Genomic DNA, 26,549 nt, shown 5'->3' with positions numbered 1-26,549 from the left:
CTTGATAGGTTTTCCTAACTTACCAAAGTAATAAATATATATGTGTGTGTATATATATATATATATATATGTATATATATATATAGAGAGAGAGAGAGAGAGAGAGCGGGGAGGGAGGTATTACTACTCTTAGTAAGCAGCTGAGATTTTTCCCTTTAATAGTTTCCAAGGGCTTGAGAGTAGTTCCTTGATGTATTCTTCACCCATTTCAGATATGGACTGATTTGCATATTTGTAACTATATTTTAAAGTAACCTTGGGCTTTGGTTCTTTTTTTGAATAAATATAAATTTCTCCATTTTGCATATTTTATTTAATCACTGAGGATGTGTCTGTTGGCTATACTTTGACCTAATTCTTTGAATCTCAGTTTAGCTCTTAAGGAAATAGATCCCCAGATCATCCTTTAAGTGTTAGAGGCAATGATCTCCTCCTTTAGTAGGCAGATAATAGCATCTTTAAAGGTGCGTCTGAAAAAATATAGCAGTTATTCAGTAAGTAAGTATTAAAGAAAATCTCCTTTTCATATACCTGTGTATTTAAATCCACATTTGTTTTTGTAATAATTCAGACTGAGAAAAATAGCTTTTGTGGAGATTAACAAAAGTTGAAAATTATTTAATTGGTAGATTATCTTTTATATCTTCTCACCATTTTCACAGTGCAATTTCAATTAAGAAACGGCAAAGGAAAAGAATCTTAGTATTGGGCAAGTTATTGGTTTGACATTGTTGAATATTCCATCTTTTAAAAAAATAAAACAGTGGTTTGCATATGCTTGAGACAGTTATCAAGGTAGTTTGAGAGTCTCACTTTAGTTTGGCTTTAACAGTTATAGAATTATCTATGTGACACTGGGCAGGTTCCCACAAATTCTCTATACCTCAGTGTCCTAATTTTCAAGACAATTCTTCCTTACTTGGCTGATTTTAGAGAAATTTAAATGCTTAATTGAAACTTTTAGCATAGCATAGTGCCTGAAGCACATCAAGTGTTCAGTAAATGTCACTTTTGTTTCCTAAGGTGATTCACAAAGTCTAACCTCACTTAAGTGATGAACATTTAAAAAAGTAATGAACCACATTATCAAAAGGAGTAAATTGCTTGCTACTATATGGATATAGAAGTGTGTTTTAAGTGTTTTTTTTTTTTTGTGTGTGTGTGTATTTTGCCATGAATAGCAGATAATACATTTAAGAAGGAATGATTCTGGAGTTGTGTTGAGATAGTTGTCATTCCTGTATTATTGAACCAGCTTTTTGGTCTCATAAAAATACATATCATAGTGAAAACAAACATAGTTAAGTTCTCTAGGTTTGTGTTTTTAAATTCTCTAGTATTCTTAATTAAGATACTGGGGTTTGGTTTTCTGACTAAATCTTTTTTATGTATTTATTTATTTTTTAATTATAATAGTGAGAATGAGTCCCTTTGGAAGGAGGTGTCTGAATTAAGAGCAAAGCATGCACAGCAGCAACAAGTTATTCGAAAGGTAAGAAGCTCTTTTCCTTGTGACTATCATTTGCATTTGTTTAATGAGTTATGTGTGTAACACAAAAAAACCTCTGTTGAGTAGTTAGTAATTGATCTTAGTTTTTTATGTATTAAATACACAAAAGTAAAATTTTGAAGACAAGCCAAGTGTTATATATCCTTTTTAACAACAGCAGAAACATTTCTCATAGCTAATGATGATTGTTTTATACTCTCATATAATATCTCAGTAGCTTTTACCTGGCATAACAATTTTGAGATACTTAATTAATACGCTAGCCAATTTCTTAGCACTTTTTATTATTATTATTATTATTATTATTATTATTATTATTATTATAAAACAGTCCTACTATGTTTTGTGGGAGATTTCCCCTTACTTTTTACTATAATAGGCATAGTTAATTTTTAAATAATTTGACCCAATTAGGAATTCAAAAGGATTTTTCAGTGGATGCCATTATTAGTTTCTGCATAAAGTCATAATATAATGATTACCATAATAAAATAAAATCATTAATGCTGTAAAATGAATCTTGGATTTTATATTGAACCTAAAATGTGTTCTTCTGATTTAATGGTTGCATATCAACTTTCATTTGTTAATAAGAGATGAAATATAAAAATAATTAAGGCAGCTATTTTTTACTTATGAGTAAATGGACTCTAAGCTGCAGGTTTTTAAATGGGAAGATGGGGGAGAGCTTCAGCTTGTTCCTACTTGGAAGGCCCTTGAACTAAAAATAGGTCTGTGACTGACAGGATCTGGGTCTAGTGGAGCAAACTTAGAGCAGAAATAAATAGTAATTGCAGCCTTTGGCCTGTAGTCAAAATAGATTCTTCTTTTTTTTTAATCAGTGTGCAAATTAAGGTTGAGTATAGGAGAATTCAAATCTAAGTGTTTAGTTTAAATATGTGTTTTAAACATTTTTATCGGGGTCTCTAATGCATACCCCTGTTAAGAATATCTGATTTAAAAGAAGACATGTATTTTAATATGTACTTTAATATTTTTCAGAAAACACAATTTTGATTAAATGTTAACTAAAAATACACCTTCATCTGTAGGTTTTTTTTTTAAACAAGAATTATTAGTATAATAGTTACATTGCATTTCAGTTTTTCATGAACACTAACATTTTTTCATCAAATTTATATTTAAATATATGTGTATTGGTGAGTGGATTTGCATAATTCATGATGACAAACACTGATTTTTAATGTGCCCCTGGAATTGGCTCCTAAGTTAGCTATTTAATGTTGGCTTTTGATTAACTTAGTATATATGAGTATATACTAAGTATATAAGTATATTGAGGTACCAGTTATAGGAGTTGTCAAGTACAGAAGTTAAATGATAAAAATGTTAAATGTTGCTGGGCAAAGTGGTGGATGCCTGTAATTCAGCTACTCAGGAGGTTGAGGCAAAAAAGTTGGCAGCCAACCTGGGCAACTTAGGGAGACTTGTCTCAAAATTTAAAATAAAGGGCTGAGAACATAACTCAATCCATAGTACTGTTTTTTTTTTTTTTTTTTTTTAAAGTCTGATGCCTATCTGCTTCAGAGAAAAAGCACTATAGATCATGATGCCAGTGTCAAGAGAACTGAGGAACTGAGATGTATAAAGAATTTTGGGCAGTGATATTTATTTATTGATTGATTGATTGATTGATACCAGAGATTGAACCCAAGAGGTGCTCAACCACTGAGCCATATCACCAGCCCTTCTTATTTTTAATTTTGAGACAGGGTCGCTTTAAGTTGCTGAGACTAGCTTTGAACTTGGGATCCTTCTGCCTCAGCCTCCTGAGACACACTAGGTTATAGGCATGCCACCACCATGCCTGGCTAGTGATTTGTTTTTTCTGAAATTCAGTCACTGATGTTTTTAGAAACCTGTGATAATATTTATTTTATGAATTCAAAAAATTGAAGTTCAATTGTTCCATAGATATCTGTAACCTTCAATGTTGCATTTTCACTGGCTGTTAGCATTTTTTTTTAAAATAAACAATTTAGTGTCTTTGTCATAGACTCTAATGCTGTCTTAACTCTTCAGTTAAAATGTTTTAATATTTGTTCATTGAAAAGTTGATATTGATTGTAAAGCATTCTACTTTGTAGCCATTTTTTTGGAGGGTGATGTACAGTTTTAAGGTATTTTTAATTTATAATATTCTATTTTAATTATGTACTTATTTCATAAAGCTTGTAAGTGAGTCTTCTGCAGAATTAAATAGTTTTTCAAACATTTTTGGCCTTTATTCCTAGCCTCTCTTTGATACACTGCTTTTTATAGTTGAGTTTATGATCCTTAATTTTTTACCACCTTTACGTAGAAAGTTGATAATGTAATTTCAAGGTATACCCTGAGTCACTCTTTCTCATGCAGCAGTATCACTTGGAAAGCTTACTAAACACAAGTGTTACTGGGCTCCTTCCTCAGAATTTCAGATTCATCAGTTCTGTAATAGGGCTGATCATTTACATGTCTAACCTGTTCCCATGCCAATGCTGCTGGGCTGTGGATCACACTTTAAGAAACAGTGCTAAAAAATTTGAAAGCTTCTTCATGTTTTGATGTGTTTTAAGTTTTTCCTATAAATTTAATCACATGTCAAAGATTAAATCAGCATATCTTGATTGTGAGCAGGGAGGTTTCACAGATGGGTGTCAACAATAATCTTCATAGAACCAGCTTTTTCTGACTTCATAATTTTATGATCTGTTCTGAGAACTGGCAATTCCTTTTGCCTCTAATTATATTACGTAGTATGAGGAAAATGTTTCCTGTCAAACACCAGTTTTCTATTTTGCATAATGTGATCTTGAAATCATTTTAAGTAAAAGATAGGAACTAAAAAAAAAAAAATCTGCCTGAAAGCTGGTGTGTTTTATTTTTTTCCCCTTTTCTATTAGTGTATTTTACATAACAGTGGATTTATTATAATGTATTCATATGTGCACACAATAAAACAGTGTAATTTAATCAATTTCATTTTCTACTGTCTCCCTCCCCCATCCCCTTCTTCTAGTCTACTGGTCTCCCTTTTATTTTTTAAAATTTGTTCTAATTAGTTATGCATGACAGTAGAATGCATTTTGACACATTGTACACAAAAGGAGCACAACTTCTCATTCCTCTGACTACACGGTGCAGTCACACCATTAGTGTGATTATACATGTACACAGGGTAATAATGTCTGTCTCATTCTACCCTCCTTCCCATCCTCACTGCCCCACCTCTCCCCTCATTCCCCTCTGCACAATCCAACATTCCTTAATTCTTTCTTACCTGTCTGTGCCCACTATGGATCAGCATCTGCTTATCAGAGAAAACATTTATTCTTTGGTTTTTTGGGGATTGGCTTATTTTACTTAGCATGATGTTCCCTAGTTCCATCCATTTGCCTGGTTCCATAGTTTAGCTATTGTGAATTGAGCTGCTGTAAAACATGATGTGTCTGTGTCAATATAGTATACTGATTTTAAGTCCTTTGGGTATAGACTGAAGAGTGGGATAGCTGGGTCAAGTGGTGGTTCCATTCCAGGTTTTCTGAGGAATCTCCATAATCCTTTCCACACTGATTGCACCAGTTTACTTTGCCACCAGCAATGTATAAGAGCACCTTTTCCTCCACTTTTCCTTGCCAGCGCTTTATTATATTCTTGATAATTACCATTCTGACTAGTATTAGAGTAGTTTTGGTTTGCTTTTCTCTAATTGCCAGAGATGTGGAACATTTTTTCCTATATTTGTTGATTGGGATTGTATTTCTTCTTTGAAGTGTCTGTTCAGTTCCTTGGCCCATTTATTGATTGGGTTGTTTTGTTGGTGTTAAGTTTTTTGAGTTTTTAATATATTCTGGATATTAATGCCGTATCTGAGGTGTATGTGGTAAAGATTTTCTTCCATTCTGTAGGCTGTCTCTTCACATTCTTGGTTGTTTCCTTTGTTGTGAAGAAGCTTTTTAGTTTGAATCCATCCCATTAATCGATTCTTGATTTTATTTCTTGCCTTTTAGAAGTCTTGTTAAGGAAGTCAGTTCCTAAGCTAATATGGTGAAGATTTGGGCCTACTTTTTTTCTTTTAGGCACAAGGTCTCTTTTCTAAGGCCTAAGTCTTTGACCCACTTTGAGTTTTATGCAGGGTGAGAGATAGGGGTTTAAATTCATTTTGTTACATGTGAATTTCCAGTTTTCCCAGCACCATTTGTTGAAGAGGCTCTCTTTTCTCCAGTGAATATTTTTGACTCCTTTGTCTAGTATGAGATATCTATTTATGTGGGTTTGTGTCTGTGTCTTTTTTTCTCTACCATTGGTCTACGCATCTGTTTTGGTGCTAGTACCCTGCCGTTTTTGTTACTATTGCTCTGTAGTATAGTTTTAAGGTCAAGTGTTGTGATGCCTCCTGCTTTACTCTTGTTAAGGTTTGCTTTGGCTATTCTGGGTCTCCTATTTTTGCAAATGAATTTCATCATTGTTTTTGTAGTTCTATAAAGAATATCACTGGGATTTTTTGGGTGTTGATTTTATATCCTGCTACTTTGCTGAATTCATTTATTAGTTCAGGAAATTTTTGGTGGAATTTTGGATCTTTAAAATATAGAATCATGTCATCAGCAAATAGTGGTAGTTTGAATTCTTCTTTTTTGATTTGTATCCCTTTAATTTCTTTTATCTTTCTAATTGCTCTGGCTAGAGTTCCAAGAACTATGTTGAATAGAAGTGGTGAAAGAGGACATACATCCCTGCCTTGTTTTTAGAGGGAATGCTTTCAGTTTTTCTCCATTTAGAATGATGTTGTCCTTAAGTTTAGCATAGATAGCTTTTACAATGTTGAGGTATGTTCCTACTATCCCTAGTTTTTGTAGTGTTTTGAACAGAAAGGGTGCTGTATTTTCTCAAATGTTTTTTTCTGCATCTATTGAGATAATCATGATTCTTGTCTTTAAGTCTGTTGATATGATGTATTATGTTTATTGATTTTCGTATGTTGAACCAACCGTGCATCCTTAGGATGAACCCACTCGATTGTGCTGCACTATCTTTTGAATATAGTTTTGTATGCGATTTTCTAGAATTTATTGAGAATTTCTGCATCTCTAGGAATACTGGTCTGAAGTTTTCTTTCCTTGTTGTGTCTGTCTGGTTTTGATATCAGGGTGATACTAGTCTCATAGAATGAGTTTGGAAGAATTCCTCTACTTTTCTGTTTCATGGAATAATTTGAGAAGTATTGGTATTCTTCTTTAAAGGTCTTATAGAACTCGGATAAGAATCCATCTGGTCCTGGGCTTTTCTTGGTTGATAGGCTTTTGATGGTGTCTTCTATTTCATTGCTTGAAATTGATCTGTTTAAATTGTGTGTGTCCTCCTGGTTCAGTTTGGGTAGATTATATGTCTCTAGAAATATGTCAGTGTCTTTAAGATTTTCTATTTTGTTTGAGTATAAATTTTGAAAATAGTTTCTAATTATGTTCTGTATTTCAATGGTGTCCATCGTGATATTTCCTTTTCTTCATGAATTTTAGTAATTTGAGTTTTCTCTTCTTTGTTAGTGTGACTAGGGTGTATCAATTCTATCTATTGTTTTAAAAGGACCAACTTTTCATTTGTCAATTTTTTGAATTGTTTCTTTTGTTTTAATTTCATTGTTTCAGTTCTGATTTTAATTTTTTCCTGTGTTCTATTATTTCCTGTTGACTTTTTAATTTTTCTTTTTCTAGAGCTTTGAGATGTTATGTTAGGTCATTTATTCATTTCTATTATTTTAATGAAAAAGCTCAGTGCAGTGAACTTTCCTCTTAGCACTGCCTTCCTAGTATCCAGAGATTTTGATATGTTGTTATCTGTATTCTCATTTACCTCTAAGTATTTTTTTTTTATTTCATCACTGATTTCTTTTGCTATTTGTCATTCAATAGCATATTGATTAGTCTCTAGGCATATGAGTAGCATCATTGATTTTTAATTTCATTCCATTATATTCTGGTAGAATACAGTGTAGTGTAGTGTCTGGTTTGGGGGTTGGTTTTTTTTTTTTTTTTTTTTTTTTTTTTTAATTTGCTGAGAGTTGCTTTGTGGTATAACATATGGTCTGTTTTAGGTCGTGTTCTGCTGAGAAGAGGGTTTAGTCACTGGATGATGGATGAAATACTCTCTATATGTCAACTCTAAATCATTGATTATGTTATTTAGTTCTATAGTTTCTTTGTTTAGTTTTTATTTGGAAGATCTATCCAGTAGTGAGAGAGGTGTGTTAAAGTCACCAGAATATTGTTTTGTGGACTATTTGACACTGGAAATTGAGAAGGGTTCTTTGTTTTATGTATGTAGTTGCTCCATTGGTTGAGGCCTAAATATTTATAATTGTTGTGTCCTTTGTATGATTCCCTTAAGTAGTATGAAATGTCATTTCTTTATCCCTTCTGACTAACTTTGGTTTAGTTCAGTCTCTCTGATGTAAGGACGGAAGTCTCTTCTTTTTTCCAGGAGGTGAGTCTCTTACAGACAGCATACCGTTTTTTTGTTTGTTGGTTTTTCTTTTTGTTTTTTAATCCAATCTGCCAGTCTTGTGTTTTGGTTGATGAGTTTAGGCCATTAATATTCAGGGTTATTATTGATTTGTAATAATATTATTGATATTACTGATATGAATAGTATGCCCAGTCATTTTGAATTAATTTTTGTTTTTAACCTGACTTAGTTTTTCCTTTGATTAACCTTTTCTTTAGTGTAGCTCCTCCCTTTGATGGTTTTCATTGTTTTTCTCCATTTCCTCCTCATGGAATAGTTTGCTGAGAATGTTCTATAGTTCAGCTTTCTAGTTGTGAATTCTTTTAACTGTTGTTTATCATAGAAATTTTTTATTTCATCTTCATCTAAAGCTTAATTTTGCTGGATATAAAATTCTCGGTTTGTCATCATTTTCTCATAGAGCTTGATACATGTTATTCCAGCACCTCTGGGTGTTGAGAAATCAGCTGAAATCCAAATTGGTTTCCTCCATATGTAATTTGATTTTTTTTTCTTTTGCAGCCTTTAAAATTCTATCCTTATTCTCTATGTTAGTCATTCTCATTATAATGTGCCTTGATGTGGGTCTGCTATAATTTTGTACATTTGGAGTCCTGTAGTTGATTTTCCATTTTATTCTTTAGATTTGGGGAAATTTCTGATACTACATCTTTGAAAAGATTGTGTATTCCCTTTGGTTTGTATCTCCATGCCTTCGTCTGTTCCAATAAATCTCAAATTTGGTCTTTTCTTGTTATCCCATATTTCTTGTAAGTTCTCTTCATGGTTTTTTACCATCTTCTCTGTGTGATCAACTTTTTTCAAGAGTATATATTTGTCTTCATTGCCTGAGGTTCTGTCAAGTGGTCTAGTCTTTTGGTAATACTTTCTATTGAAATTTTAATTTGGTTTATTATTTCCTTCATTTCAAGGATTTCTGCATGATTTCCTTTTCAAAATCTCTGCCTTTTTATTGAAGTGATCTTTCACCTCCTATAATTTCTCTCCAATACCATTCTTTATTTTGAAGATCAGCATAACTTTGTATCTTCTGTACTCCCTCTCTGACATTACTTTTATTGTGTTGTCTATGTATTCTATTGTTAGAACATCTTGGCGCTTTGTTCCCTTGTTTTTTCATGTTGTTTGTGTCTTCCCATCTAGTGCTTTGGATCTGAGGTAGTACAGTTTGTATCCTGTGATCTTATAGTGTCCTTGAAGGCTTCTAATACCTCAAAGTATCTTCAAGGCAGAGACCAGCATTAACAGCACTCAGTGCAATCAGTATACACCTTTAAACCAAATAACTGTTATTAAGGCACTTACATTTTTGTCACAATAATCAGAAATCATGAGTTCAGTTATTGTGTACAATATAAATAGTAAGTTCTCTAAAAACAGTTTACTGTTTCTAGTGATGGACAGTGAGGGACAAAAGTAGTGTAAGATGTGATGATTATGAGGGAGAAGGAGAGAAGATAGAGGTAAAAATTTATAGTAAGAGTGAGGAAGAAATAATAGAGATTGGCTATTAGTATGAGAGAAGTGAGAAAGAATTCAGGGAGACAGGTGAGAGAACAAATATACAGTTTTTTTTTTTTTAAAGTAAAAATATAAGAATGTGTAACAGAACTGTAATACACTATTCAGACATTGAATTCCTCAATAAACTGATGCATGAAAAATATTTGGATTCAAAGATGTGAAAGAAGGGAAAAGGCAAAAAAAGAAAAGGTTCATTGGAAAATTAAAAGATAGAGTCCTTTGGCTTTGAAAAATTTTCTCAGCTTCCCTTCTCCACTGATAGGTGGGCTTGTCTGAAGTTTGATGGCAGCTCCAGTCCTATGGGTGAGCTGATAGCAAGGTGCTCTGACACCCTCTTCCAGTCTTCCCACCTGTTGTTGCCAGCTCCTTCTGTCCCCAGGACTCACTGAGCTGCAGAGAGAGCCTGGTTTTCTCCAGTTCCTCCAACCTGTACCTTCCCCCAGCTTCCCCATAGTCTCCTGCTTTCCAGAGGCTTGCTAGACCCAGACTGGCCCACACAAACCCCACTGCAACCTAAAGGACCTGGGCTTTGGTTTCCCCAGGCTCTGCCTTACTGCAGTCCCAAGGTCTCAATGCCATTTCAACTTGGCAGAGAGACCACCAGGGATGTGCTCACACAAAGGAGCGACACTGCAAAGAGGCAGCCAGATGGCAAGCCATTAGCACACCCAACAGAAAGATCTCAGGTATAACCAGACCTGCAGGTACCCCAACAATATATCTCCAGGCCCTGTAGGGTGTCCCAAAATGGCAGCGGCCATGTGTAACAGCTTACGGGTACTGTGACAGTGGACCTCCAGGCAGCAGGGGCCAGTGGGCAGTCTGTGGGCACTCTGTAAGCTAAGGGTTGGCAATATTCCAGTGGATGTTGGGCAGTGGGGGATAGGCAGGCAGGAAATGGTGGACTATAAGCAGCAGTCAGTGAGTGATCTGTGCTCTAAAGGCAATATGCTAGTGGGCGGTTGTGATGAACAAATGAGGGGTAAGCAGCTGGGAATCAGAATTCAAGCAGTATTTCCTCTGCTTAAATCCCAAGGCACGGAGAGACAAGGAATGCAGCCTCTCTCTAGTTCGCCATCTTGGCAAGCTGGTGTGTTTATGCATAAGTTGTGAGATACATCTGAATTTCAAATGTTAAGACGTGTGAAAATTATGTGACTTAGAATAGAGGACATTTATCATCTGATTAAGTTTTCTAAAACTTAGTAATGTGGACTAAAAAGTTAAAAGAGTGGTGGAAACATTTTTATTCATGTTTTCCTTTCAGATTGTCCAATTTATTGTTACATTGGTTCAGAATAACCAACTTGTGAGTTTAAAACGCAAAAGGTAAGTTTTTATGATAAAACATTTTGAACCATAAATAGACATTTTATTTTTTAACCATGAATGGTCCAAGTATATTCCTAATGAACCAAAGAATAGTCCTCCCTTGATAAGTTCTTAACATCTCCAGATTGACTTATAGGTTGAGTATTGCTTACCTGAAATGTTTGCGATCGGAAGTGCTTCAGATTCTGATTTATTTTTCAGATTTTGGAATGTGAGATTCTTTCTGATGGGATCTAAGTCTGAATGTGAAATGCATTTATGTGCACATTCGACTTATTCAGTTTAATGCGATATTTTAAAATACTTTGTGCATGAAACAAAGTAAACAAAGTTTTTGTATCAAGTAGCTGAAGGGACTGGATGGTCTTTTTTTCCTATGGACACTGGTAAACTAAGTGTTGAATGCCTGAATTTGACCTTAACCTATCACATGAGGTCAGGTTTTGAATTTTCACCTATGGCATTATATTGGTGCACAAAAAGTTTTGGATTTTGTAGGATTTTGGATTTTTGGAGTACTGATATTCAACTTCTCCTGTCATCCTTGTGGTGTTTTTGAGAAGTAAGGATAGCCTAAATGGTCACTTTATAGGCATAGGCATACATACTAATAAACTATCATTTACTTAGCAGTTTAAAGGAACATTGGAGAGCTTGAGAGAGAAATTCTAAAAAAGAGGCAATTCATTGAAAAAACAAAATCACAATTTTTTCAGTCTTTTTAAACCTGTATTTTAGCCATAGTTTGTGATACCTGTTAATGTCAGTAGAGAAAGATTATCTGCAAGGCTAGTACTGGTTCTTCTGCTATTACCTACTTATTTATTATTGTGGATAGTTTGTAAGAGTTGTACAATGCATTAAACAGTGAAGTCTATCTGGAGATCGTAGTCTATTATATTTACTATAGAAACAGTAGCATTAAAGAAGGGAGAACTATAAGTTCCAGGTATTCTTATCTCCCAGTTTCTATTTATAAAAATGTACTATATTAAAGAGTTCCTTGTGTTTTTTTACAGAAGGTCTTAAAACATTTTAAATTCTTCATATTGTTGCCTCATGAAACTGAATGAATATTTTTCTGATTTCCAGGCCTCTACTTCTGAACACTAATGGAGCCCAGAAGAAGAATTTATTTCAGCACATAGTCAAAGAACCAGCTGATAATCATCATCATAAAGTAATTCATGTATATTATTTTGTGTTTATTAAATATCTCAATTAAATTTTTTATGGTAGTATTTTATGAGGTAAAAGAAGCTTGGTGAATAAAAGTGTCAAGTTCTCATTTCCCAGCCTTGTTACCAGCCTTATTAAGTCTTAAGATTTTTCAGTATTTGCTTTAGATTATTTGAAGAAATAAATCATGACAAATATAGTTGTCCCAGTTTTCTGTTTTCAAGTTTTTCTTTCCTATCTTGATTCATTCTCTTGAACTCAGGAACAATATTTCATATTATTTTGCATGTATTTAAACTTTATGTAAATGATATCATTCTGTACGTATTACTTTGTTGTATTGCTTTTTTTAAACTTGGTATTACTTTTGAGATTTATAAAACAGATTTAGTTTCAGTGAAATACAAATTGAACATTGTGATAATTATGATAATGTAATGTGATTATATATTTTTCTGTTAGTTTGCTTTTAACTTATAAATGTACATTGATTCGACTGATTGTTCTCTGGAAATTTCAAAATATTTTTGTTTACCTTCATTTTTGCTTCAAGTTATGTGGATAATTTGTTTTAACTTCTATCCATTGCCATTACAGATTAGACTAAGATTAGACTAGTCCAGAATCCAGACCTCTAATGCAATCTTATTATTGCTGTCATTTTTTTTTTCTTTTTCTTTTTGGAGATGCTGAGGATCAAACATAGAGGGCTTTTTGTTAGGCTATTGCTTCATATTTATTATTGAACTAACAGGATTCATTTATGTTTTCTGGGACAAATCAATTAATATTAGACCTGATTCCTTTTCCTACTACTGTTCAGAAATAAGCATTCCCAATTGTTTTGTTTGTAGGACTAAAGTGGATGAAGTCTTTTTTTTTTCCTAATTAAGTGGATTTATATATTGTAAAGTACTTAACATCTTTTACCTGTTATCTAGTGTTGAAATTTATGGATTGTTAGATTGTAATAATGATTTTAGTTTGCTTTAGAGAATTGAACTTTTAAAAATGAGTATGGCCTGAGTGTATCTGTGGCTTAATAAAAAATTATTGTTAATACTCCAAACTGACATTTAACTAGAATAGTTGAAGTGCCATTTTTCTTTTAGTGAAACCTTTAATGAATAATGATAAAATGTGTCAAACAGATCAGCTTGAAATGAAATAATGCCCTCAATACAATGGCCATCTGCTTATGCTTGAAATATATGAAGTTCTGAGACTTTTTTCTTCATAACTATACAAAATACTTTAGAATTTAAAGTCTTCCCATAGATACAGACATGCTATTTTCAGGGATCTTACAGTAAAAGTAGTAAAGTAGAATGCAAATCATATGCCTTTATGAATAGATACATGCCTCTGTAAGTTCATAACTGAATTGTTATTATTAATAGTGTATAAATTACATAAGGACAAAGGACATAGTTGTTTTGCTTATTACTGTTTCCCCAGTATTTAGTAACTAGTATGCTTCTGGTTGTTTTAAAGTGATATCCTAGTAGTGTGATTTCAATATTTAGATATATTATTTTTCTGACTTTTTAGGTTCCACACAGTAGGACTGAAGGTTTAAAGCCAAGAGAGCGGATTTCAGATGACATTATTATTTATGATGTTACTGATGATAATGCGGATGAAGAAAATATCCCAGTTATTCCAGAAACTAATGAGGATGTTATATCTGATCCCTCCAAGTAAGGAGTTTCTGAGATAAAATTTATGAAATTATTTGTCACTTTTATTATTAAGTTGCTAAAATTAAAAACACCCACTTTGTTCTTTGATAAATTAACATTTGTCTCATACTTGGAATATTCAACTGATAATTAAGCTAGTTTATTTAACCATATAAAAAAGAAGTAACGAAAATCCTTTTTTTTTTTGGTACTGGAGGGTTGAACCCAAGAGGGCTTTACTGCTAAACTATATACTCAGCCCTTAACTCTTGCTAGATTACTGAGGGTCTTGCTAAATTTGCTGCAGCTGGACTCAAATTTCTGATCCTGTTGCCTCAACCTCCTGAATTGCTGAGATTACAGGCATGTGCAACTATACCTGGGTGGCTGAATTTATTTTTTATTTTAGAGTTCAACACTTTACATTGATTCTTTGTAGGTCTTATATTCTGTACAGTGTCAATATTTGTGATTTAGCTACATACCCAAGGTTCGTAAGCCTTTGATACATGGTTTGGAAAGAGTATCTGGAAAATAAATGGATAGAGTAATTTTATTGAATTTGTCTGCAAATGTAACTGCTTCTTTGTTTTCATATTGCTGGTCTAGCTGTAGCCAGTACCCTGATATTGTCATTGTTGAAGATGACAATGAAGATGAGTATGCACCTGTCATTCAGAGTGGAGATCTGAGTGAACCAGCCAGAGAATCCCTAAGTTCAGACAGTGATGGCATCAACCCTCTCATGTCTAGTGCTGTCCAGCTAAATGGTTCATCCAGTCTGACCACAGAAGATCCTGTGACCATGATGGATTCCATTTTGAATGATAACATCAATCTTTTAGGAAAGTGAGTGCTTATCTAGATGTTATCTAAAGTTAATTGATTTCTTCATATTCAATTTTTGAGTGATCTTCATTTCAGATGATAAACCTACTAATCTACTTTTTTATTTGTCAAAACGGAGTTCTCTAATGAAAGGGATTTGTCTTAAGAAGAGTCTTGGAATATTCCTCTGCAGTTTTTCTTATTTCTTTAATGAAATACTTGTTTTGAGTATCTTTAAGGTGTTTGTGATTATGTGTGTTATGTATTCATACCATGACTATGGATTAATACAGTTTCTCCATATTAATAGGGACTTACAGCATAAAGAACATTAGTAATTAGTAGTAATCAGATCAAACATTTTGTAATAGTATTGAAGAAGAATGTAAATCAGACTTGTTGTTTCAGAACTACTTTTCAGTGTATACTGAAGTTTTGTATAAAGGCTATATCTCAGTTAATCAAATTTTCAATATCCTAAAATCTTCAATAGGATCTCTTAAGATTAAGAACTGTTAAGGACTCAGCAATTTCTAGGAGTATTTTGCCTAGCCAATTTCTGTGGTTATTTTAAATGTAAGAACAAGGAAAACTTATATTTACTTTTTAATTTTTTTTTTTCTTTTTTCTCCTTAGGGTTGAACTGTTGGATTATCTTGACAGTATTGATTGCAGTTTAGAGGACTTCCAAGCTATGCTGTCAGGAAGACAGTTTAGCATAGACCCAGATCTCCTGGTTGATGTAGGTACTTTGGATAATATTTGCTATGCTCTACTAATTTGTGTATTGGGGGTATATTATTTAAAAAATCAATGTGTATTGTTTGTATCTGCTCTGTTTGTGCTTTTTCTTTTTTAAAATGAATGGTTTTATGAGACAGGATGAACAAATGGGTTTGGGACATTGAAAGAGAATGATCACTACTTGCCTGAGTAGCAGTTCAGTTAATTCTCTGTAATAATATATCAGTTCTATTCAACAGACCTAAATCCATGTCTTGTCTGGACTTGTTGTTCTGTTTAACTATGGAATAAATTGTCACTGAATACAGATCTATGGAAATTGGTAATAGTATCTAGTCAAGAGACAGCTTGGAAATATTTCTTAATACTTTGGGAATTAACATTTTTCACTCAAATTTATTTTGTTTGCTGTATTTTTATGTCTTGAGTCTCCAGGTTTCCCTGCTATAATTCTTATCACCATCTCTCTGAACTTGACTTCAGTGTTGTCTGGATTATGAATTCTACCTACCATTTCTGGCACTAACCATGTTTCTCATTCCCTTCTCTTTTTGTTTCATGATGCTACTCCCTCCATTATCCAAAGCTTTGTTTATGCTCTGGCCTGGTCCTGTTCAAATGAATCTTGTTTTCTATTTCCATTTTTCTTTTGTGAATTATTTTCTCTTCTGAAAAGAGGTTTTTACTTTTTTTTGGTGTGTATGTTTCCTGCCAAAAGTACAGCTTTCTTTCAATATCAAAAGATTCTACAGTCTTACCCTTGTAGGAGCCTCTTATTAAGGCTAAAAAGAATGATTTCTTACTTACTCTGCAGTCTTATTTCCAGTTTATTGATTTACCACCTTACATCTCTACTTGTCATTGGATTTTGTCACTGTTAAAAGGCTTTAGCACCCTTTCCAAACTGTCATCACTAAACAAGATATATTTCACTTTCTTTGAATATTTCCTTCCCATGCTGCTATTTCCCATTTAAGTGAATTAAGCTTCTCCATTGATGACCTACTTCGTGTTATCCTGTTAACAGTAAACTGAGCCCTTTTTAATTTTTTTAGCTACGGTTACCACTTTGAATCCAGGGACTTTTCAGAATGTTTGTCCATTTGGTCACTAAGAATGAAATAAAAATCCCATCATTCTGGCCACCGATAAATCCTTGCATACTTCATTAAGTCATTTTAATTCTACTTTGAACATTAATCTTATTGTTGTCAACTCCCCCTAAACAGAGAACAATCCATCTGTCCTGGTTCCCTGATATCTGAGGCCCAGTATCCTACGCTATCTTTCTTAGACTAGGTCTTTTTTTCTTAAGGCCAATTTTATTCCTCTCCTCTGTCTGTCTGTCTCTGTCTGTGTCTCTCTCTCTCTCTCTCTCTCTCTCTCTTTTTTCCCCTCAATCTCTATTCTTGATCTTTCCTATTTGTCTTAAATAGGCATAGATCTTTCCCATCTTAAAAAAAAGCATGTTGACATTTTGCTCTGCTCATTTACTTTTCCGTCTGCTTTTGTTACTTCTTCACTATAATGGTGTAGAAATGAGCAGCTACATTTTTTTTTCTTCTTTGCTTTTTTAATCAGTTCACCAGGCTACTGGAAGATCCTGTTATCTTCTATTTATGAACATTCTCTCAAGACTTACAATTTTTGTCCTCTTATTTTTTATATCTCCCTTCTTTTTGTACATGGAGAGGTTTTAGTTTGTAAGATTGCTCTGAAGTATGTATATCCAGTGCTTAACATTTTTGAAAGTAAACTTGTCTTAAATTCTATTTTCATGCCTTTGAAGTCATCAGATCTTGCCTCAGATGATTTGTGTTTATGTCAGACTTTTCTTTCTTCCCTAAACTAGCGACCTTTTACAGCTTTCTTGTATTCTGTAGTAATATCTGACTTTTATTTAGTCCGCCAAGAAAGTTGTCACAGAATTACCTTGATTTCTTTTTCTTTCTCTCTCTTTTTTTGATACCAGGGATTGAACCCAGGGGTGCTTAACTACTGAGCTACATTCCCAGCCCTTTTTTACTTTTTATTTTGAGACAGAGTCTTGATGAGTTGTTGAGGCTGGCTTTGAACTTGTGATCCTTGTGCCTCCTGAGCCGCTGGATTGCAGGCGTGTGCCACCATGCCTGGCTTTGATTTTCTTTTCTTAATCACATCATTCACTAAGTCCTGTTTTCCAAAGTAACATTCACAAGCCATTCCAGCTTTATATTTCAATTGTTAACTTACCTCATCCAAAACCCTTATTATTTTATCCTTGAATAAGGCTATATTGTCATAAATAGAAAGTCCACTTATGATTGCCTTGTTTTCTGAAATGGCAAAGATAGTCAAGATACGAATATACAGTTCTTGGCTTCTCTCCTATGTTTAGTATTGGGTGATCCAGAGTAGAGTCAGCAGGAGAGTAGCCTTCGAATTCAACTAGCTGTGTCAGTTTTTCATGTAATCATACTAGTGGTGGTGGTGGGGTTTTTTTTTGTTGTTGTTTGTTTGTTTGTTTTAATGCTTTATCACATATATCTGCTGGGAATATATATAAGAGATCCCTGAGTGAGTAGGGAGCATGGGGCAAAGAAGGGAAGAGACGAGCTTATATTGCTGGCACTTTCAGATGCCACCCCTCAGCAGAAGCAAAATGTAATTGGGCTTCTGTGGTACTGACAGGTTGAACTGGAATAAATAAGTAGTCATGTGTTACTATCTACTCTCAAGGATCTGAGCTCTTTTTCTCTTCAGAACTCGATAGGTGATATGGAAACAGAAGAAAGAAGTAAGAAAGAGCCAGAGATATTTTTAGGGCTACCATGAACTGTATGGAACCTTAAGGAGAGAAAGCAAGTCTAGAGAAAATGGAGAAAGGGTATTCCTATGGCTTCTCTGCTTTCATTTTATCCTGTGAACCATTTGCTGTGCTCATTCTTATAAATGGCTAACTTAATATCTGCAATTTCACCACATGCAACTCCCAAAGTTCTGTTGCTGATAAGATGCAGCCTCATCAATTGAATGGGTTTATTTTTTGAACCTATGTACATAAATACTGTTCAGGTCAAAACTTAAGCATTATTTGTGCTTTCCTTATCCGTTTCTGGAACATACTCTGTCTTCGTTGTGGTTGTTAATGCTATTCCTATGTACTCATCCCTTCATTCTCTTTTTCAAGTCCTAGCTGTTCTCCAGGGACTGACACATATCACAAAGCTTTATCAAGGTCTTTTTTTGTTTCATCCTACGTGTTTCTCTGTGTGTGTTCTCTTCCCTTCTCATTTCTCCTTAGTACTTTTGAGCCTCAACATCCTTTGTTATAATACTGAATTGTATTTAAACATATGTTTGGCTATTCAGTGTTGGTCTTATCTTTTAGATTGTAAGCTCTTAGGAGCAGGAGTGATGTCTTTATCTCGTGTTCTTCGTGATTTCAATCATTTCTTAGATGTTTAGTAAATCTCTGGCATAATTGACTTTGAGGCTGATGGCTTAAAACAAAAATTATGTACATACTGGCTAGACTAAGGAGTGCAGTAGATAGTGGTCTTAGTACTTAAGGACTTTGTTAGGCGAGGTGAAAAAAAAATCAAGAAGTAGGTGTGCCACATTGTTAGAGGGCTCCATTTTATGTGTGGTTTAGGTGCCACTGTCATACAGCAGATTCTATAAATTTCTTACCTAATACCTAGCAGGTTATTCAGTGAAGTCTTATTGTCAGGGCACAAGTCCCAGCCCTGGGGACCACATAAGGCCAAAGGCATTTAGGAAGAAAAAAATGAATGTGAATGGAGAATAGTAAAGGAAAGGGGAGTTAGGGAAAAACACCATTTGTCTTAAGTGATTTACCCGACTGTGTTAATAAATTTTACAATATCAGATTCCATTTAATGCATTGGCTACCTTGCTCTGCTTTGTTTCTTTGTGGGTTTTTTTTTTTTCCCTGCTTTCTTGCTTTTCTCTTCCAAACTTAAGTTTACTGTATAGAAACTTCCTAGTGCAGGTATTACATCTCTTCACTCTACATGGTTATATAAAAATTTTGAACACACAATTCTTTTTAAATATTTTTTAAACTTATCATCTTTCTTGTTTGGTCTTTCAGCTTTTCACTAGTTCTGTGCAGATGAATCCCACAGATTACATCAATAATACAAAAGTAAGTTTTAATTCATGTTGCTCAGGACCCATAGCTATAAAAATCTGAAAAAAAAAAAAGTCCTACTAAGTAGAGAGCAATATCATTTCCAGTTACCAAAAAAGAAAGAGAAAATGAAAACACAACCACTTTATATTCTGACCAAATATGTGTAATGAAAATAGTAAAATTCTAGATGAAAAATGAGCTTTTGATTGTGGGGTGGATCATTGCTTAATTCTACTGACACATATGAGATTAATTTTCATTATGAAATCAGCCTCTTTTGATACTGAGAAATCCTTTGACCTTGGCTTGTTCAGGTGTATCATTGATAGAAGTGAATAATAGATGATTTCTCTGTGTTTTATGTGCTTCATTCCGTATCCTTATTCCTTCTATAAACAACATGAGATTTCTTTTGAAAATTTATTGGTACCTGTATTATTCCATAAATGCTTCCTTCATTTTATTAGTATACATTAAAAACTCAGGGATTTGTACTAAGTTTGTACTATTTGGAGGAAAGGCAAATTGAAACAGTGAACTATGGATTCTGGACTTCTCCCTTTTTTGGGTACCAGGGAATGAACTCAGGCACTCTGCCACTGAGCCACATCCCCAGCCCTATTTTTATTTTATTTAGACAGGGTCTCACTGAGTTGCTTAGTGCCTCTCTTTTGCTGAGGCTGGCTTTGAACTCACCATACTTCTACCTTGGCCTCCTCAAATGCTGGGATTGCAGGCATGTAATCCTGGCTGACTTCTTTTTTCTTCTTTTAACTTATAAGAATTGTTTTATATATATACAGTTTTTTTCTTCTGCTACTATGCTACATCCGCAGCCTCTTTTTTCTTTTTTCTTTTTTTTTTTTTTTTTTTGGAGATAGGGTCTTGTGAAATTGCTGAAGCTGACTTTAATTTGGGGGTGATCCTGCCTCGGTCTTCTGATGCAGCTGGGATTATAGGTCTGTGGCACCTTGGCTGGCAGGTTTTCATCTTTTTAAAAAAAACATAGGAATTTTAGTTGGGCTTAGCAATTATTGAAGAGATCTTTAGAACTGATTTTTGATGAATAGAAAGTATAATTTGAAGTTGTTAGAGAAGATGTTCACAAATTCTGTTACTTTGTACAGTTTATTGTTTTGACTAGGAATGTACTTCCTTTATCTTGCATTTATACCAAATTGTTTTTTAACCTTTGCTTTTGGTTGAATACATAGGTAAATCAAGTTCAAATTTTAAATTGGGTAAGGCAGAATTCCATTTTGATTCTTGTAGTTTAAAGATTTATAGCACATCTTGAATATGAGTGGTTAGGCTGATGGGGTTGAATTTTTCTATTACCATGTGTGATGAGAATGTAGCCTGACTGGGTTTTTAATATTTTCAGAGTTATGGCCTACCTGATTTAAAGCCTGAAGAATTATGAGTTTGTGAACTAGGAAATTGAGTATACATTTCAGGGTTCGGATGATTTGTATCAGGGATTGGCATACTTCTTCTTAAAGACCACCTAGTAAATTTTTTCACTCTGCAAGCTATATGTTCTTTGTCACAACTACACTATATTGCAGTTGTAGTGCAAAAGCAGATTAAAAACAGTATTTAAAAGAATGTAAGATTATGTTTCAGGAAAACTTTATTAAATAGGCAGTGTGCTGAATTTGACATTTGGCCAAATTCATTTGCCTGGGCTTATGAGTAAAATATTCTGTTGACCAGCTCAGCTGTTTGAGTAAATATGATCATATTATTGAATGTGACTGAGTTATAGACCTTAAGTTGAATGTATCCATATTATATATTAAGTTTGTCAGTGTGTTTTACTGTTTATTTCTGGACATTTGAGTTATTCTTGGATCATCCTATCCTCTTTATTCTAAAAGCCAATAACTTGAATGCAGTTTTCAGAAATAGCATTAAACAGCAAATTGCCTTTTGTTTAATAGTATGAAAGAATTAAATTTGAGAGTAACTGTTCATTATGTTTCTGAATTCAGATTGTTTTCAAATAATAAGCATATCAGCTATCATTGCCCTGGTCACGACAAGGGTTATATGACACAGATTATAACATTTTATTAATCAGAAAAGCCTCTACTTTTCACTATGGCAATCTAAGTGGTACACACTAATGAGTAAGAATTTACATGGTACATGAAACCCATTTATCATCCTGGTTCTGATGTTTTAGAATAACAACAGTGGCATCCTTGGAAAATACCTATTTTAGAAGGCATAAAATGTAATATTGTATTAATGTTTATGTAAAATCTTGGAAAGGCTTAGTAGTTTTTATCTTGGAACCATTATCTTTTCTGAATCCTGAAAACTTGTACTGCTTTATTTTATGATGAATATAAGGGAGAATATAGGAATTATTATATAGATGTTTGTTACGCTATCTATAATTAACCAGCATGTAAAAATATGGGACTTGTGGATACCTGAGACTTGCAGCTATTCAAAAAAAAGTTTATGAACTTCTGCATCTGAGTTTGAACATCATTGAAAAGATCCCTGAAGAACTTCGACAACATTAAAGATTTGTTTCTCTATTATAATTATATATAAGAAGAGAGGACAGTGTAGTTGAAAAAAGTGATTGAAATGACAGAAAAGAACTCAAGACACAAAAAGGACAAGAAGAAACATCTCAACTTTGAGGCTTCCAAGTTTAGGGATATTTATAAGGATGTGACCATGTCATCATGAACTGTTCCAAATATGTTTAATTTGTACTTAAAATTGTTTATAAGAGAAATGTGATATAGTTTAGTCAAAGTCATTTAAAATGAATTTAATTGCTTAAATGTTCTTTCAACTAGCATTTGAAACCACTTCTCTTTAATTCATTCCTATTTTTGTATCCTTGAGAGCATCTGTCTGTTCTACTATTGAAATGTCCTCCCCTTTTTACACTTATCATCATAGTTCAGGTTTTTTTTTTTTCCTCATTGTCTTGATGACAAGTTTTCTTGCTACATCTATTCCCAATCTTTCCTCTCTTCCCCTCTGTTTTTCTTTATATTCTCCTTTTCCACTTATTTCAGATAGTATGTCAGTATTTACATATTGTATCAATTTTTAATTTTTTGATTTTTTCAGGAATATGTAAAATATGAAATAAGTGTTCTTACCTTTTTTTCCCCCCTTTCAGTCTGAGAATAAAGGATTAGAAGCTACCAAGAACAATGTAGTTCAACCAGTTTCAGAAGAAGGAAGAAAATCTAAGTCTAAACCAGGTGGGTATAGAGATATTTATAGTTTGTATAGTTTAGTAGAAACTAATGCAAGCCTTGAAAAGTCTTGTTGTAATAACACACTGGAAGATTCTAGCATATAGAAAAAATTGAATTGGTGAGGTAATAGTTCTTAAGGTCTTCTCTCTTTTTTTTTTTTTCCTATTTAACTTTAGGAGACCTGAAATAACTTTGTTTCTTAATTGTTGAATAAGACTAACTTTTATGACTTGCATATTTAAAATTTTACACAAAGTATCATGTCATTTGTTTGGCTATAATTTTTTTTTTTTTTAATCTTTATAGATAAGCAGCTTATCCAGTACACTGCCTTTCCACTTCTTGCATTCCTCGATGGGAATCCTGCTTCTGCTGTTGAACAGGGGAGTACAACAGCATCATCAGAAGTTATGTCCTCTGTAGATAAACCCATAGAAGTTGATGAGCTTTTGGATAGCAGCCTGGACCCAGAACCAACCCAAAGTAAGCTTGTTCGCCTGGAGCCATTGACTGAAGCTGAAGCTAGTGAAGCTACACTGTTTTATTTATGTGAACTTGCTCCTGCACCTCTGGATAGTGACATGCCACTTTTAGATAGCTAAATCCCTAAGAAGTGGACTCAACATGTATATATTCATCAAAATGATGAACTATTTATTTTAAAGTATCATTTGGTACTTTTCTTTTGTAAATTGCTTTGTTTTGTTTAATCAGATACTGTGGAATAAAAGCACCTTTTGCTTTTCTCACTAACCATACACTCTTGCAAAGCTTTGAAATGTTACTCAGCTGCCTAGATATACACAAAATTCAGTGCACATTATTGGCAAATCTTTAAGTTGGATTCAGATGGCCATTTTTCTCCAGTTGTAATTTGGATTTCATTTTACAGATATGACCATTAACAACAGTTATTTTTGTTTAACTTGTTTGATGGTGTCTGTCTGCGTTTGAGCGTAAGTCACTAGAACTAATGATAGAACTTCTAAAGCTTTCTCTGTTCCAATTATTTTTATTAAATATTTTTCACTTGGCTTATTTTTAAAACTGGGAACATAAAGTGCCTGTATCTTGTAAAACTTCATTTGTCTCTCTTGGTTCGAAGAAGTACATTTATGTTTGGAGTTCATTCATGTTCAACAGGAAGTGCAAAGTGTACACAAATACTCATTTTTATGGCTCCAGCTCCATATACATAGAAAGAATGTGGGGATGAGTTGGGAGTCTCATCCACTAGTTGGACTAGTTTTAAGTAAAAGTTTTCTGGTTTTGTGTTTTTTTGAATCATACTATTTAGTAAAATAAATAATAATGAATGTTGAGTACTGGTATTTGTTATGTGTTTTTTTTGGAGGTAATACCCACATGAAAGGAAGAAGGTGACTTTAAACTATGTATTGTCCATTATTATCTAATGTAACACCAAGATCTTTGCCTTGTCTGATGAAGTAGATAGTATATTGCAGTAACAATAGAATATAGTGTTTCTAAATTTAATGTTTTAAAAGTTTTACTTTGTTTAAAAGATAACACCAACTTGCTTTCCGTGTTTCTAATAAAGAACCGAGAGATCTTATATGCCTCTCCTCCTTGTAGCTAAAGAAAGAAAATTATCAGGGGCTAACACTAGAGCCTTGTAATTTTTGCTCTTAAAGAAGACAGGAGAAATAATTAAATGACTTCCTCTGTTCCAAACAGGTGCTTACAAGAATTTGAGATATCTAAGACTAGGGTACTTTATCACTTGAAGAACTCTACCTTTAAGGCAGAGTGCTGGAAGCACTACAGTTAATATCTGTATATAGGGCTATTTAATGAGAAATTCTAAGGAAGACCTTTTTTCCATTGACCATATTGTATCTTTCAAATTTTTCTTTTCTATCAAGATTCAAAGTGAGGCTTACTCTAGTGGGCAAAAGGCCCCGAGTTTCATTCCCAATATCATAAAGCAAAACAAAGGCCTAGCACAGAGGGATAGGAAAACGCTTCCCTATTTAGATCCTGAAATACTTGGCTGACAGTGGGATCTTGATGATTCAGCTCAAGACCCTGGAACAGTTTTCAGCATGAACCAAAGAGGTCACTTTTCCAAAGCTTGTTAAAATAAAGATTTTATGAACAGGAGAGAAACATTCTCATTGCTTTTCTCATTGTGGGATATGATCAAGTTCCTTGTTGTTGGGGGCATTTTGGAGCTTCCCAATTGAATCACTCTAAAAAAACTGAAAAATGTTATTACATTGGTCCTTTTTAAGGTTTTTCTAAGTTTAAATATTGAAGGAATTTAAGATTTTTGTTTTAAAATAACAGCAGTTACATGCTTCTTTTAAATGTAATCAGAATACTAGGGAAAAAAAAAAAAAGAATACTAGAGGGATTTGACCTCTCATATTTGCCTGGCTTCCCCAAAGAATTTTATACCCATTTTTACTGTGTGAAAAGTTATACATGGATGTTCCTGTTAACACTTATCTGCAGCTAAGAAGTTGTTTCTTTTAGCTAATATTTCTAGACATTTTTAAAAAGTCCATTTTCAGTTATACCGATTATCAGAACAGTATATTTTCATCTTTGCAATGAAATAACCATACAATTAAGTTCTAATAAATATCAAGAAATGATGTATAGTACTATCCTAAGTCTGTTTTGATAATCTTCCCCATGCATTCCTCCTTATCCCTTATTTCGCCCTGGCTATCAGGACTTCCAAATATATATTCAAAAGGAAACTTGGGGCTGGGGTTTTGGCTCAGAGGTTATAGAGTGCTTGCCTAGCACTTGTGTGGCACTGGGTTCGATTCTCGGCACCACATTAAAAAATAAAAGCATTGTGTTCACCTATAACTAAAATATATATATATATATATATATGTATGTATGTTTTCTTGGCTTCCTTAATCATTGTTTTTAGAGCCACCCATTAGTCCTTGAAACTAATTTTAGACTTCAGATGAGAAAGAGACAAACCTTTCAATCCTTTGGACTCCATTAGAATTCACCATTAATTTTTTTTTTTAAATGCTACATCACTTAAAGACTCAATTTTGTTGAATAAATAAATAAGTAAATTTTTATCCCAGTTTGGGACATTAAAACAATCTATAGATTTTCCCCAAGTGCTTTGGTAAAATTTATAATGAAGATGATGTGTATCTTTCTTTTAAGTATGGAAAGAATAATTGTTAAAAGGGATAGTACCTTGTTTTGATGCATTTTTTTTCACATGGATCAACTTTAGGGAAGAGCTCACATGAAGATGGAGGAATTAATGGCATTTCTTTAAAAATAATCAGACTTGTGTTTTACAAGGGTAAGTCTCTATACTATCTGGATTCAAGGAAGATGCTTCATTCCTCCATTTTTCTTTTGCCTTAGGGGGATGTTAAGTAGGACAAGAAAGAGCTGGTGACCAACAGCTAAACTTTCCAGTATATGTTCATAACAGATGGTATATGCAGCACTTTAAAACCTTAAGTGTTAAGAAAAAAAAAAAAAGGGGGTGATATGTATGTTTGGAATGCTACAGTCATGCCTAACTAAGAAGGACTCTCTATATAAAGACAACCAAAGGGATAAAAACCACCTGGAAAACAATTCAGTTGTCAAACCAGAAAATGACCAGTTAATTATCCAGTGCCAGGTTCTTTTTTATATAGGAAAAAGGAAGATCTGAGTATTCAAGTCCCTTCAATTTTAATTACTAAAGAATTTAATGCACTCTCACTTTCTCTGAATTCATTTATTTAGGAGAACACAGCCATTCAAAATTGTGGAATACAATATTAACACAGAATAAAGTTGGGGAATTAAACTTAATTGTTATGCTCCATTTGCATTAATAAATATTTTTA

At 33.5% G+C, this 26,549-nt stretch overlaps 1 protein-coding gene across 4 annotated transcripts in view; it reads left to right on the top strand.

Moving 5' to 3' along the window:
- Positions 1-26,549, top strand: part of Hsf2 (heat shock transcription factor 2) — a 56,230-nt gene that overhangs the window by 11,730 nt on the left and 17,951 nt on the right. The window contains exons 5-13 of one of the 4 annotated variants that reach the window (XM_077802025.1): positions 1,417-1,492; positions 10,827-10,888; positions 11,984-12,071; positions 13,622-13,770; positions 14,362-14,601; positions 15,217-15,322; positions 19,421-19,474; positions 22,617-22,701; positions 23,005-23,181. In XM_077802025.1, coding sequence (XP_077658151.1) covers positions 1,417-1,492; positions 10,827-10,888; positions 11,984-12,071; positions 13,622-13,770; positions 14,362-14,601; positions 15,217-15,322; positions 19,421-19,474; positions 22,617-22,701; positions 23,005-23,181 — 1,037 coding nt within the window. Of the gene's footprint in view, positions 1-1,416; positions 1,493-10,826; positions 10,889-11,983; positions 12,072-13,621; positions 13,771-14,361; positions 14,602-15,216; positions 15,323-19,420; positions 19,475-22,616; positions 22,702-23,004; positions 24,021-26,549 lie in introns of those variants that run through there. The other 3 variants (XM_077802026.1, XM_077802027.1, XM_077802028.1) reach the window with 3 other exon arrangements.

Source organism: Urocitellus parryii, chromosome 8 (genome assembly GCF_045843805.1).
Source record: "Urocitellus parryii isolate mUroPar1 chromosome 8, mUroPar1.hap1, whole genome shotgun sequence".
In the NCBI taxonomy this organism is placed as follows: domain Eukaryota; kingdom Metazoa; phylum Chordata; class Mammalia; order Rodentia; family Sciuridae; genus Urocitellus; species Urocitellus parryii.
This window is presented reverse-complemented; position numbering and strand designations above follow the sequence as displayed.